The following is a 15907-nucleotide window of genomic DNA, read 5'->3' as shown; positions in this document are numbered from 1 at the left end:
ATTTAGAAACTAACCTGAGAGTACCTCGTCGATCAATGTTTGCATTGATCAATATCTGTGCAACAGCTTTGTGATCAGAAATACCGGCTGTTACATAGCGTTGGGCGTTTAGTTTGAGAGCGCCATTTACACAAAAATATATAAATTATTGTCCCCAAGTGACTGTAAAATGCTTAATTACCTTGAGCAGGTCAAAGACAATGGGAGTACAAGCATAATTTGTTCAATGATGTAAGTAGAACACGAGAAGCGAGTCCATTCTGTGTCTGGTAAATTAAAATCCCCAGTCAAGATTGGCCTATTATTGGGTTTTATATGGCGCTCTACATATCTTTTTTCGGTTTAGTAGCAGTTCCACGGAGGAGTATACGTCTTCGAAAATGTAACCAACGTTATTTTTGTAAAATTACATTGAAAGAATGCTCAGTGCAGCGGCTGGTGCCTGCACGAGGCAACGTTGCTAAATTAGCGACGACCACCTTGGGAAATAATTGATGAAAATTAACAACGTTTAAAAAATATCAAGCAAGCGGTACTAGTTGATTGCCGTTAGAGCGAGTTGGTATAATGGCAATAATATTCGAAGAACGCAATGCAATAGTTATCGATTACTTGTCGCCATATTCAATTATTGATCACTTAAAGGGACATTATATAAGAGAGGATGCATTGGCATGATTATATAGTCATACATAAGAAAGAAGGTCGTCTCGCTGACGATTTGAGATGCTGAGGCGTGCCCCCGTAATCTTCAGTACAAGGAGAAATTGTAATCGGTTACGTATTATCTGTAATGTGCACGGGTTGCATTAGATATTTTCCGGGCCGCAAGGATGACTGACTGATCGTGTATTGTGCTTCATGCGCGAAACCGTAACAAGGCGTGCCAGGCTGCAATGCCGCTCTGACAATGCATTAACAGGGTCCTGATAAGCACATTGCAATAGAATTGGAAACTTTTTCATATTGCTTTTTACAGACAGAAGAAATTTCTGACGTAAAGACCAGTGATGCATATTAAAAAGGATTGATTCTACAGTTTTCCTGGCAAATAGCTGCCACAAAGTAATTCTATACATTACTAAATTATTAGTGAATCCCATTCACTACAAACAGTAATTACAGCCATTTCATTTACTGCAATGTCTGATGCACAGAATTTCCCCATGATGGATGGATCGTCCCACAAGGGCGCTTTATCCTTCAACTAAACTCCTCATATGACCAAGAAGCACTGATCCAGTGTGTCTATGCGCAAATAAAGGCCTGAAGTTTATCGCACTAAATATCCGCTATGTTTGGCGTCTTGTCTATTTCGGTGAGAAAACACCACAACATTGCACAAAACGAAGCCGCGCTCGTTTTTCATATGCTGTGCCGGCTCTAGAAAGGCACTTGGTCAAAACAAACTTGGAACATTGACTCGTGTGCGGACACCACTAACACTGCTCAGCACATCGTCTGACAGCGCAGCTTGTGGGCATTCCACCGTAAGTTTCCTATCGTTGTTCTCATCAGCGGCCTTGACCTGTACACTGAAGGAGGGGGGGGGGGCTGCATTTTGATAACGCCGGGGTTATTAAACGTCCCGCCTCACAAGATGGCCACTTTCAGGTGTAGAAAATATACCGCATACCCAGGAAAGTAGGAATGTCAGGCCACTTTATTTCCAGTGCGTGCATTCCTTGGTGCTCTCCGAGACGTCGAGAAAGTAAGCGGCCGGGGATGACGCGGGTGTGGCAATCATGAGCGCACAATGGTTGACACAGAGAGTGAAGACGGATCATGTCTCTCTGCCAACCACATTAAGGTGCCCCTTGCGCACCTTGCGCTGTTACTTAAAAGACTGCATGTAAGAAAACATCACATCTCGAAACAAGCGACTTGTGCGTAAAGGCTTCGGTCAGGTCAGCATCCACCGAATGCGTTGATTCCTTTCTCTTCATCTGCCTGCCCGCCTTTGGCATTCACTATTCAAGTAACGACGGTGGTGGCGGAGGCCAAAGGAAAGGTCCCGACAAGTGAGAGCTGAGTTGGTCACAACTGTATTTAGCCTTATTTTCGCATGACACAGAGAATAGGACCAACACATTTTCCCTGTTTTAATCGCCTTTTTGACCAAATAAACGACTGTCGGCCCGGTTTTTTGATGTGTCTATCCCTCCTGGACGCTGCTCAGGTGCGACAGCCAGAAAGACGCTTAATTTGTCGCCAAGTAAAGTGTCTCAACAATCTTCATTTCTAATGTAGAGGTCAACTCAAGCTGCCATCTTCATTAATGCATCACGGTCAAGATAAAACCGCTCCGAGGTAGCATCAATACTATCCACAGATAAACATTTCTCAGCGTGAACACACTAGACCTAGGCAGATATCCTAGAATACTATTTGGGCAATGCGCAACAAGTACGTTTCGCAATGCTGAGGAAATTCAAGCAAAAGAAGGAATGCATTTCCACTTGTTTCGTCCGCCGCACATCGTCATATGCAGCGCTTTCTGCCACACGGCCCTTAGTTGACGCTCATAAATATTAGGACGGCGCCCACAGCAGTACTGACTCACCGGCGACTGTGGTGTCCGTCGGGTGAACGCTCACGTCAATACTGTTGGGGCTTTCTTGATGCCGTGAGGCGCAGTGCGCACCACCCTCGCAGCAAGGCCGGTGGCTCGCCAGTGCCCTGCGCAATGGCACAACACAAATACCGTGCGGTGCTTTCCAGAAACTCTCCACTGATCTTCCTCTCTGTGGCGCCTCCAACTGCCCCTAAATCGGAAATAACGACACAGTTACAAGTTGGCTCATGGTATATATATTTTACTGGTGTCTCCTCTGAATAACGCAGGTTACCAGTGCCACCTTGCTGAGTAAGTAAAAGTGGCTTTCTATTTATTTCGCAGGTACGGTTTTGCTTTATATTTTAGCCCTATCGCATTTCTTTCGCACCTATAGTATGTCTACTGTGCTGAATGTTTTTTGCATTTCGTTAATGCTTCTTGTAAAGGTTTCTATTCTGTTTTTACGACACTGTAATCTTTTTCTACGCCATTCGAATGCATTTCTTGTCTCATGAGTTGTGCCAGCAGAGTGGTGGGTTTCAAACCCGCGCCAGAAAGCGTAACTATTTTGTAAGGAAGTGGCTAGCCTTGGTTTCGGAAGGGACCAAATTCCTCCCCTACCTATTTCAGCATCCCTTCTCTTCAATCCTTTGCCACCACATCTTGAGTTGCTTCTTCGCTCTAGGACCCGATCGGCCGGTTCAGGAACGGGACCCTACGCATTAAACGGCCCCAGAAATGCTACTTAGGGTAAAATTCGGGTATATAAAATTTGGGTATATATATATATATATATATATATATATATATATATATATATATATATATATATATATATATATATATATATATATATATATATATATATATATATGTACCTTTGGTCGCGGGAACTCAAGGTCCTAGGGCATTTAGTCAACACCCATGGCATCCAACCGGATCCCGACAAAATTCGTGCTGTAAGGGATTTCCCTAAACCGAAATCTAGCAGCGACGTGCGTAGCTTCCTCGGTCTTTGCTCATATTTCCGGCGATTTGTACCAAACTTCGCAGAAATAGCCCGTCCGCTCACGCAGCTTCTCAAAAAAGAGGTCTCCTTTACCTGGGGCCACGAACAATCGGCCGCCTTCGTCGCTCTTATTGCCCACCTCACCGGTCCGCCAGTGTTGGCTCACTTCAATCCGTCAGCGCCCACAGAAGTGCGCACCGACGCAAGTGGTCATGGAATTGGTGCCGTTCTCGCACAACGTCAGCTCGGGTTACCCCGCGTCATCGCCTATGCCAGCCGACTCCTCTCTGCGGCCGAACAAAATTATTCCATCACTGAACGTGAGTGCTTAGCCCTAGTTTGGGCCATTACAAAGTTCCGCCCTTACTTGTATGGGCGGCCATTCACAGTAGTCACTGACCACCACGCACTGTGTTGGCTTTCTACACTCAAAGACCCTACTGGCCGCCTTGGACGTTGGGCCTTGCGCCTTCAGGAGTACAATTTTTCAGTAATTTATAAGTCTGGCCAGTTGCATCGAGACGCCGATTGCCTGTCCCGTCATCCAGTCGACCCGCCAAGCCAACCTGAATGTGACAATGACGCTTGCGTGCTCTCTATTTCTGATTTCTCCAACATTCGCCATGAGCAACGCCAGGACCCTCAGCTTCGCGAAATTATCAATCGCCTCAGCGCCGATCGCGATGACCCTTCTCTTCGTTTGTTTGTGCTCCACGACGGCACCTTATACCGGCACAATATGCGACCTGATGGCCCCGACCTTCCACTAGTAGTCCCTCAGCACCTACGCTCAGCCGTCCTTCAACAGCTTCACGACGTTCCTACAGCGGGTCATTTAGGCGTCTCTCGCACATACGACAGTGTGCGTCGTCGGTTCTTTTGGCCAGGCCTATATCGCGCAGTCCGCCGTTACGTAGCTGCTTGTGACCGCTGTCAACGCCGGAAAAAGCCATCACTTTTACCAGCTGGACTTCTGCAGCCAATCGACATCCCTATAGACCCATTTTCTCGAGTGGGTCTGGATCTTCTAGGGCCTTTTCCACTGTCTGCATCGGGGAACAAATGGATTGCGGTGGCCACTGATTACACAACACGCTACGCGGTCACACGAGCAATACCAACCAGTTGTGCAACTGATGTCGCTGCTTTCCTCCTCAACGACGTTATACTCGTCCATGGAGCTCCCCGCCAACTGCTCACCGACCGTGGCCGTTGCTTTCTGGCTCGTATAGTCGACGAGATCCTACGGCTGTGCAACGTTCGTCATTCTTTCACGACCGCCTACCATCCACAGACGAACGGGCTTACCGAACGCCTTAACCGGACACTGACTGACATGTTGTCTATGTACGTTTCTGATGACCACAGCGACTGGGACATAACGCTGCCATTTGTGACATTCGCTTACAATTCGTCGCGTCACGACACTACCTGCTACTCCCCCTTCTATCTTTTATACGGCCGTGAACCTCTGCTTCCTTTTGACAGCCTGCTCCCGTCTGTCACCACTGCCAGCTCATATGCTCGTGACGCCATAGCCCGAGCTGATGCTGCTCGCGTTTTGGCTCGCAACCGAATCGCAGCCTCTCAGCACTCCCAGAAACGTCGCTATGATTCCTGTCATCGCAACACCGAGTATTCTTGCGGCTCTCTCGTGCTGCTCTGGACTCCAGCTCGCCGCGTTGGCCTCTCGGAAAAACTTTTGCCCCGGTATACAGGACCCTACCGTATTTTACGACAAGTGACACCAGTGACATACGAAATTGTGCCCTTGCATCCCGTCCGCCATGCCTCTACACCACGCACCGAGACGGTCCATGTTGCACGCCTAAAACCGTATTACATGGACCCTGGTTTGGACGCTAGTACGCACCGGGACGGTGCTTTTCAGCCGCCGGGGTAGTGTCACATTAGGCGGTGCAACGCATAAGGAAAGAAGAACGCATACGCATAAGGAAAGAAGAAGACTCTCGTGAGATTTTGGAGAGAAGACGACGTTCAACAGCGTCGGCTGGTGCCTACAGAGAACGTCCGTTGGAAAGCCTTGTCTTCGGTGTGCGCCCTCTGCTACAAGCTGAACTACCCCGTAACAATATTGTGGAAGAAGGCCAGGTCGAGACGGCAAGGCAAGGGATGCCGTGTCTGGCGTTTATTCCGATGGGCAACCGAGGCGCGTGCCACTAGTAGCGCCGCGGGAAGATGAAGATGCTGATGGTATGTACACGTGAAAGAAGAAGATCCTTGGAAGGCTCACAACACACACACACACACACACACACACACACACACACACACACACACACACACACACACACACACACACACACACACACACACACACACACACATATATATATATATATATATATATATATATATATATATATATATATATATATATATATATATATATATATATATATATTGTAATAATCCCGATCGCCATCAGCTCGCGTGCCAACACGAAGAGGTAGACGAAGTAGAGCCGCAGCCTTGTTGGCACTGCACTGTTGGCAAGCTGTTGGTTCGAACGCTACCCCCATCGCTTTGGTTTGCGGACGTTGCCTACGATCTTGGTGCTCCAATAAACACCTTACACTTGGTGGAGGAATCTCGGTCGTCGCCCCGTCCTCCTCGAAAATTTCACCCTGGAACTTCCGAACCGCACGCTACCGCCTTCGGTCACAACCATGCAGTACGCTCCCAGCCAACCATCGGCGCCAATCCCTGCCACTCCTGCCACCATCTTCTGTCCCAGGGCACAACGCCCCCTGACCCACTTTTCTTCAGTGGTACCGACGACCATGTCGTTGACGACTGGCTGGCCTCTTTCGAGCGCGTCAGCACTTACAACCGCTGGGACGATTCCATAAAACTGAGCAACGTCCTCTTCTACCTCACGGACGTGGCAAATCTGGTTTCGAAACCACAAAGCCGATCTTTCGACGTGGTCTGTCTTCAAGAACTTCGCGGATGTCTTCGGCCGTCCTGCGGTACGCAAACTCCGCGCCGAACAACGCCTCAAAGCACGGCTTCAACTTCCCGAGGAAACGTTTACCAGCTACATTGAGGACGTGGTTGACCTCTGCAAGCGGCTCAATCCGTCCATGCCCGAGCCCGAAACAGTCACACATGTTCTAAAAGGTCTCACTGATGATGCGTACTATATGATGTCGGCTAGGGAGCCTACTTCCGTATCCGACATTATAACCCTGTGCCAGAGGTTTGACGAGCTACGAAAGCAACGCGCTTCTACGCGGTGGGCTGCCGCACCTGTCGGCATGCTGGCTTGGCACTGGCTACGTCGTCGGCGGAACAGTCTCAATTTATGCAGAATATCCAAGACTTCATCCGCGAAGAAGTTGCACGCCAGCTGTCCCTCCTCCATCCAGTTCAGCTGACCGTCTGCACTTCGCAATTAGCACCGGCCAACGCGCCATCCATATCGCCGGCTATCCGCCAAGTTATCGAGGAGAAAGTCGTCGAAGCGCTACCTTCTACTGTTCCCATCGCTCCTGTGCAAGCCCCACTCACTTATGCTCAAGTAACCGCTGGAACGCGCGGTCCGCTTCCTACATCGTCTTACCAGAACGGCCCTACATTTTATGCTCCACCTCGTTTCATGGTCCCTCAGTCTCCGATCCCTCGACCACGACGCCGCATTACGAACCCATGGCGAACCGCCGACAATCGCCCAATTTGCTATGCTTGCGGGCTCCCGGGTCATGTCGCTCGCCTTTGCCGTCAGCGCCCGCTACATCCTGAGAACACAGTCCGTCAGTACCACTACGATCCCGAGCCGCCCTTGAGCAACGTCTCTTCTGGATCGTCTCCACCTCGGGCTCAGTACTCGACACGCCGTTCGCCCTCGCCTCGCCGACGTTCCATTTCGCCGATGCTCCGGCGACAGGGCCCTACGCAAGGGGAAAACTAAATGCCGCAGTTCCGGAGGCAAGAACTGCGCGTTTGACGAACTCGTTAAGTCCTCCGCCTTCTCCCGCCAACATCATTGAAGTGTTCGTAGAAGGTTTTCCCGTTCTTGCGCTGGTGGATACAGGTGCTGCGGTTTCCGTAATTAGTGATGCCCTCCGCCGCAAAATTCGCAGGGTCACGACGCCGCTTTCTGCCTTTTCGCTTCGTACGGCCAGTTCAGAGCGCATCACCCGTGTGGCAGCGTGCACGGTACGAGTTTGCATCAAAGACATTACGTATCTCGTCGAGATGGTGGTGCTTTACGCCTGCTCCCACGACATCATCCTCGGCTACGACTTTCTGTCGACTCACAGTGCTGTGATTGATTGGGCCCGTGCTGAAGTTGAGCTTTCCCCTGTGTGTAATATTTCCCTGTGTAACCCGCCTGTGCGCCCTGCTAAACTCCTTGTAGCTGTAGACACCGACATTCCTCCCTTTTCTTCTGTTCTCGTTCCCCTTATTTCGACATCTGCCCTGCCTAGTCCTGTTCTCTTTATGCCCAAACTCTCCTCCGCCCACCATAACCGCCTCCTTCTTCCTTTCGCCGTTCTAACGATTTCTGATGGCAGCTGTGTCATCTATGCTTCCAACCGTTTTCCCTGCCCGGTGGTTGTTCTTCGCGGGGAGTGCCTCGGCTACATTGAAGAGCTGGACCCTGATCGCACTTACATGTTCTCCGAACCTGAAGTTTTTCCTCACGTCGCTGCCCTGACGTCTTGTGCTGCTACGAGTGATGAGCTTCCTGTCGACGCCCTTCATCGAGCTATCGCGACCGACCTTCCGTCCGCCCAACGGGATCAAATAGTCGCCCTCCTTCAGCGCTTCATTGCATCTTTTGACGTGTCCCAGCCTTCCTTGGGCCGCGCCTTGACCGTTTCTCATGCAATCGACACTGGTCCTCATGCTCCCCTGCGGCAGCGACCAAATAGCGTGTCGCCCTCTGAGCGCCGCGTCATTCGTGACAATGTCGCCGATATGCTTCAACGGGGCATCATACGACCATCTCATAGCCCTTGGGCCTCCCTCGTAGTGTTGGTGACGAAGAAAGATGGCACGATCCGCTTCTGTGTGGACTACCGGCGTCTGAATAAGATAACCCGCAAAGATGTTTACCCACTACCACGAATTGACGACGCGCTAGATTGTTTGCAAGGAGCGGAGTTCTTTTCGTCGCTAGATTTGCGCTCTGGCTATTGGCAAGTACCGATGGCTTCCGCTGACCGCCCGAAAACAGCCTTCACCACTCCCGATGGCTTGTATGAATTCAATGTGATGCCGTTCGGACTGTGCAACGCCCCCGCCACCTTCGAGTCTCATTGGGCTCAAATGGGAAACGTGTCTTTGTTATCTAGATGACATTGTCGTTTTCTCGAAAGATTTCCCTTCCCATCTTCTGCGCCTTCAGCGTGTCCTTACGTGCCTTACTGAAGCCGGCCTAGAGCTCAACTTGAAAAAATGTCACTTTGCCGCTACCAAGCTCACAATACTTGGTCATGTCATATCCAAGGATGGCGTTCTACCGGATCCTACCAAACTTCGTGCCGTCGCAGACTTCCCCAAGCCCACAACCTTGAAAGAACTTCGCAGTTTAGTCGGTCTATGTTCGTATTTCCGCCGTTTTATCCGCAACTTCGCCAGTATCATCGCCCCTTTAACGCAACTTCTCGCCGGAGGCCCGAACCTCTCCTCTTGGTCACCAGCCTGTGATGCTGCGTTCACTACACTACGCCGTCTACTGGTCTCTCCCCCTATACTCCGCCATTTTGACCCTGCCTGCTCGACCGAAATACACACTGATGCAAGCGGCGTTGGTCTGGGCGCTGTTCTTGCTCAACGGAAACCTGGATACTCCGAGTATGTCGTCGCGTACGCTAGTCGTACCCTCACGAAAGCGTAATCGAACTATTCTGTGAGTGTCTGGCCATCATATGGGCCATTACCAAGTTTCGTCCTTATATTTACGGTCGCCCATTCTACGTTGTTACCGACCACCACGCGCTCTGTTGGCTATCCTCCCTCAAAGACCCCTCCGGCCTCCTCGCCCGCTGGGCGTTACGTCTTCAGGAGTACGATATCCACGTCATCTATCAATCTGGACGCAAGCACACCGACGCTGATGCCCTTTCCCGTTCACCGCTTCCTAACGACTCGACGGCTGGCTTCGTTTGTGCCTACGATATGTCGCCGCTCAACATTACCAACATGAAATCTGAGCAGCAGAAGGATCCATGGATATCCTCCCTCTTAACATTTCTGTCTACGCCCGCAGACCTGTCTCCGTCACGTGCACTTCGTCGTCAGGCCCACCACTTCGCCACTCGTGATGGACTTTTATACCGCCGCAATTATCATCCTACAGGGCGAAAGTGGCTTCTCGTGATTCCGCGACATCTCCGTGCTGAAATCTGCGCCTATTTCCAGGCCGATCCCCAATGCGGCCATGCAGGTGTCATGAAAACCTATTCTCGACTGCGTATGAGATATTACTGGCGCGGCATGTACCGCTTCATTCGTCCATACATCCGACCCTGTACCGCCTGCCAATGTCGCAAGAATCCACCCCCTCAGCCAGCCGCTCCGTTTCAGCCATTGCCTTGCCCCAGCCGCCCTTTTGACCGTGTCGGTATCGATCTGTATGGCCCGCTTCCGACCACTGCGGCTAACAACCGCTGGGTCATCGTCGCCGTTGACCACCTAACCCGTTATGTGGAAACATCGGCCTTGCAGTCTGCCACCTCACGGGATGTTGCTTTGTTCATTCTGCATCGCCTCGTTCTTCGTCACGGCGATGCTTACAATATATATATATATATGTGTGTGTGTGTGTGTTGTGTGTGTGTGTGTGTGTGTGTGTGTGTGTGTGTGTGTGTGTGTGTGTGTGTGTGTGTGTGTGTGTGTGTGTGTGTGTGTGTGTGTGTGTGTGTGTGTGTGTGTGTGTGTGTGTGTGTGTGTGTGTGTGTGTGTGTGTGTGTGTGTGTGTGTGTGTGTGTGTGTGTGTGTGTGTGTGTGTGTGTGTGTGTGTGTGTGTGTGTGTGTGTGTGTGTGTGTGTGTGTGTGTGTGTGTGTGTGTGTGTGTGTGTGTGTGTGTGTGTGTGTGTGTGTGTGTGTGTGTGTGTGTGTGTGTGTGTGTGTGTGTGTGTGTGTGTGTGTGTGTGTGTGTGTGTGTGTGTGTGTGTGTGTGTGTGTGTGTGTGTGTGTGTGTGTGTGTGTGTGTGTGTGTGTGTGTGTGTGTGTGTGTGTGTGTGTGTGTGTGTGTGTGTGTGTGTGTGTGTGTGTGTGTGTGTGTGTGTGTGTGTGTGTGTGTGTGTGTGTGTGTGTGTGTGTGTGTGTGTGTGTGTGTGTGTGTGTGTGTGTGTGTGTGTGTGTGTGTGTGTGTGTGTGTGTGTGTGTGTGTGTGTGTGTGTGTGTGTGTGTGTGTGTGTGTGTGTGTGTGTGTGTGTGTGTGTGTGTGTGTGTGTGTGTGTGTGTGTGTGTGTGTGTGTGTGTGTGTGTGTGTGTGTGTGTGTGTGTGTGTGTGTGTGGATGTATGACGAAAGGAATCAAGGGTTATGGTTAAAACCGAAGCTGGTTATCTTTTCTATGCCTTGCCGAGAAGGGGTACTGACTCAACTACTCGCAAATTCCATAATTATTTTTGCTTCAGTCATTTCCCTCGCGATGCATCTATATTTTTGTAAGTCCAATTCACTTTTCAAACAAAGGTTTCCATTCTTTTTTATGTTCTTTTGTGCATACAGGTAAGTGAAGCGGCAAATTAAGGCGCTTGCAGTTAGCTAAATCTTTTTGTGTTCTAGTTACGTCTTACTCAGACACCATCCGGTTTGTCCCACATACATTTGAACGCAGAAAAGTGGAATCTCTGGAACCAGTCCCCCAGTGCAATAAAAAATCGGTTTTACGCTTTGTATTGCATCCGGGAATCGGCTCCGTCATGGGGTTACAAACACGGCTTAGCACTTACAGCTTGCATGGAGCAGCAAAAGGCTACTTGTACATCCGTATGTGGCGTTTTTTCAGGTTATGTGACAAGGTATGTCACATAACCTAAAGAAACATGAACTCATTATGGCTCTCTTAACCAGTTTGGAATACGCCGAATGTACAGGTAACCTGAATTTTAACAATATAGAGCGAGCGTGGACCAAAATGCTGGTCAGGGCCTTATAACGGCGATAAACGTGCAACACAGATAGAGTTCGCGCACGCGCACAAAGGTTGAGCGTCCTCTGTTGTGCTGTTCCGATCACGAGAACACACGCCCTGCCATATTATCTTTTCGCGAAAACCCGAAGGGCAGTAGAGCACATGTGCAAGAATAACACGTGACACTTAGACGTGATTTCCTACTTTTTGTTATTACGAGAAGCAGAGTTAAGAAAAATAAAAGAAAGGAAATACAGCAGCACGTGGAAAGCATTGCCTAAAATTGGAACCTTCTGATTTGAGCAGCCCTCTGTATGGTGGAAACATGGTAAATGAGGCACCAGCAAAGCATGTGTGCTCTACTGCACGACTCTTTCTTTCTATTTTTGCGAACAGCCATTGTGGCAGGCATGCAAACATTATCCTCATTCATAAGAAAGGGGACTCTAAGGACCTTAAAAATTACAGACCAATCAGCTCACTGTCTGTTACGTACAAGGTATTTACTAAGGTAATCGCTAATAGAATCAGGACAATTTTAGACTGCAATCAAGCAAAGGATCAAGCAGGTTTTCGGAGACGGTACTCTACTATCGATCATATCCATTCCATCAACCAGGTGATAGAAAAATGCACGGAATATAACCAGACATTATACATAGCATTCATTGATTACGAAAAGGCATTTGACTCAGTTGAAACCTCGGCGGTGATGCAGGCATTGCGAAATCAGGGGTTAGACGAGCCGTTCGTGTAAGTGCTGGAATATACATATATATATATATATATATATATATATATATATATATATATATATATATATATATATATATATATATATATATCTTCCTAGAACTATGGCTGCAAAGCAACCATAGTTCTATAATTCTGCATAAAGAAAGTAAAAAAAATGTCCATGAAGAAAGGTGTTAGGCAAGGAGACACCATCTCCCCAGTACTATTCACAGCTTGCTTAGAGGAAATATGCAGAGACTTGGAATGGGAGCAGTTAGGGATAAGGGTAGATGGAGAATACCTCAGTAATCGGCGATTTGCTGATGACATTGCCTTGCTAAGTAACTCCGGGGATGAACTGCACCTAGACAGGAAAAGTATAAAGGTAGGCTTAAAAATCAATATGCAGAAGACTAAGATAATGTTCAACAGCCTCGTGAAGGAACAGCAATTTACGTTAGGTAGCGAAGCACTGGAAGTAGTAGGCGAATTAGGACAGGTAGTAACTGCAGATCCGGACCATTGAAAAGGAATAACAAGAAGAATAAGATTGGGATGAAGTGCATTAGGCAGGAACTCGCAAAGTATGACTAGCAGCGTACCGGTATCGCTCAAGAGGAAAGTATACAACAGTTGCATCTTACCTATGGGGCTGAAACGTGGAGGCTAACCAAGAGGGTTCTATTTAAGAAGAGGACAACTCAGAGGGCTATGGAACGAAAAATGGTAGGGGTAACATGAAGAGATAAGAAGCGTGGAGAGTGGGTCAGAGAAATAACTCAAGTTACTGACATTCTAGTGGAAATCAAGAAGAAGAAATGGGCATGGACAGGACATGTAGTGTGAAGAGAGCATAACCGATGGTCGCTTAGGGTAACAAACTGGATTCCAAGGGAAGGAAAGCGTAGCAGGGGGCGGCCAAAGGTTAGGTGGGCGCATGACGTTAAGAAGTTCGCAGGGGTCAAGTGGGTGTAGCTAGCACAGAACCGGGTTAATTGGAGAAATATGGGAGAGGCCTTCGCCCTGCAGTGGGTATAGTCAGGCTGATGATGTATGTGGCAGGTCGTGTGTCGTGGTGATCGGAACAGCTTACTAGACGACACCCTACATTCTTGCGTGTGTGCGAACCCTCGCCGTGTTGCACGCTTATCGCCGTTATAAGGCGCTAATCACCAGTTTGGTCGACGCTCGCGCTATATTATTAAAAATCAGTGTGGCTGTACCAGTCGTAGCGGCTTCTTGGACCGGGGTTAATTAACCCTGTGCACAAGTTGTCAGAGTAAACAATCATTAAGTCTAAAAACAGGGTAGCTGCATATTCCAAAAGGTCGTGTGTCGACTTTAGTGTCAAGAAAACTTGGTTTAAAAATATCGTAAGTTAAATCCGGGGCTGATGTCTAAAATCAATAAAACTCATCTGCGGATCATAAAACTTGGCTTTTACACCTGCTAGCTTTTTATCTGCACTCAACCTTTGCCAAATGCAAAGACAGGTTTTACCTCCGAAAAGACGGCATTTGCATTGGCTCATGAATTGCTCTTATCCTTAGTGATTTACTTTTAGCTACATACGACATGCTACTACGAGACAAGGTTGAGTGATTTATTTTTTCCAAAGTTCTTAGATGTGTAGATGATTTTTGATCAATTTTAGACTCGGACACCAGCTGTGGATTTTACGAGAATAATGTTTAAAAAAAAAACTGAACAATTTTTTGTGACTCTTTTAATCCACTAACATTGACGCACGAACTTCACGAAGATGGAGCAATTCGCTATTGAGACTGAAACATTGGTTTTGCTGACAACAACGCGTGTTGGGCGTATGAACCACTGTCCAAAAAGCCACTAACACAAACTCGGCGCATTGCAAACGGGTTAAGAGAGTGAAGTAATGTTTTAAATATGCCCGCAACTAATCATGTGGACAAGGCCGCTATTAACTCCAACAAGCAGAAAAATAGTTATTTCCTGCCTACGTACCCATTAACTAAAAACGGGCGTTCGGATGCACCAGTAGCATTTATGGCCCCATGCAAGTTTTCAATGATTAGCCAAGTTAGAAACACCCCGATGGAGCCGATTCCTACCTTGCGGTGCAATGTAAGTGCTCTGTAAACCGAAATGCACCCTTAAGGGTGGATATCAGCGTCTATAACACCCTTACAACCTTCAAAAAGGCAATGTTATGTTAAAATGCATCCTTATAACGGGTAATTTTTTCACAGCTTGTAGAAGATGTGATATATCAGTTGGATTATTCCACTTGCATCTTTGTATAGTGCTGTAAGGAGCAGGGCGAAAACGCCAAATGAAAAGCGCGTCGGATTGGTGTCTTTGCGACATCAGGGTGCAATGCACACACACGAAAATCGACCCATGGCGGCAGTGAATGGCTGCCGTCAAAAGCTCTCATATTAACCGGCGTTCCTGTACGGCTGTAAGAATTGCACAAACCATAGCAGTGTAAAAAGGGCTTTTATTTTAATATTTTTAACAAACTTTAAAACAAGAATAATTACATGTTCAGCATAACGTCCCTGGGAACAGAAACATTTGCGACTCATTCCGAGTGGTCTATATTAAATATAAGGTGCAGCATTCACAACAAAAGAGGACAAAAATTAGAATATGCAAACTGAAGTAAAAAGAAGATTAAAAGCCCAAGCAAACATCAAAATGTGTGGCGAGAATTTTAGGCAGCGTGCTTCGGCCCTTGAAACTTTCTGACACACATCGTAAAGAAAAGATGACGGTTCCTTGTTTCATGCGCAAAAGCACCAGGTAACAAATATATGAATTGATTCGTAATTTTGGCTCGATGTAACAACTCTTTGAAAGATGAAGCGCGTTTCCCAATAGACTTGCACTTCAGAGACGCCCAAATACAATGAGTCAACACGGAAAAGGAGAACTCGTGAAGCAGAGGCACAGCAGCATTTTTAGACAGATAAGCAAGCCATTCATAATTTTCGCCCCCGACAGTGACGTGTAAACTTCAAACTATAGTGAATAAAAGCTATATGAATTTCTGTCCACCCTTGGCTATGACAGTTTTTGCTTAAAAGCCACAACAATACGCTTGAGAACATCCGCCACGACAAAAAAGCACGTCGGGTAACACCTGAAGAGCGTGAGCTCTTACAACCTGCATTTGCTGGTTTCTCATCCGTCTCTCTCTCGCTCTCAGACTCAAGATGGTATCGAAATCACGTGATCGTAGTTACAGCTATCTCTGTAGCTAGCTAGCTAGCTCTGTTGGGTTGGAAGCTTTCATAATTTGAGTTTTTTATTCAAATATTTTGTCTCCATAGATGGTTTGCCGGTATCATCTCTACTATCCTACCGCCTGAAATATCTCTGAAATTAGTGTTCATTGCATCTAGACTAAGGTCCGCCATCCTCAGTTAAAGCTTAATATCTATTTGATACCCAAATCCTGCAGTCTTCTGCCCTCCCCCTCACCGCTAATTTGTTAGACTTCTTTCGTA

The 15907-nt window shown here is 47.8% G+C and overlaps 1 protein-coding gene across 3 annotated transcripts in view; it reads right to left on the bottom strand.

Moving 5' to 3' along the window:
• Nucleotides 1-15907, bottom strand: part of LOC146206893 (uncharacterized) — a 165875-nt gene that overhangs the window by 22487 nt on the left and 127481 nt on the right. Inside the window, exons 3-4 of one of the 3 annotated variants that reach the window (XM_084591649.1) lie at nt 12718-12780; nt 2564-2679 (exon numbers count right to left, since the gene is read on the bottom strand). The exons of 1 other annotated variant lie outside the window; for it this stretch is intronic. In XM_084591649.1, coding sequence (XP_084447775.1) covers nt 2564-2679; nt 12718-12780 — 179 coding nt within the window. The remainder of the gene's footprint in view (nt 1-2563; nt 2680-12717; nt 12781-15907) is intronic. One more of the 3 variants, XM_084591651.1, reaches the window with a different exon arrangement.

This window comes from Amblyomma maculatum, chromosome 1 (genome assembly GCF_055883805.1).
Source record: "Amblyomma maculatum isolate TAMU_Amacu chromosome 1, ASM5588380v1, whole genome shotgun sequence".
Classification (NCBI taxonomy): domain Eukaryota; kingdom Metazoa; phylum Arthropoda; class Arachnida; order Ixodida; family Ixodidae; genus Amblyomma; species Amblyomma maculatum.
The sequence above is the reverse complement of the archived record's forward strand: the minus strand, read 5'-3'. Positions and strand labels throughout refer to the sequence as shown.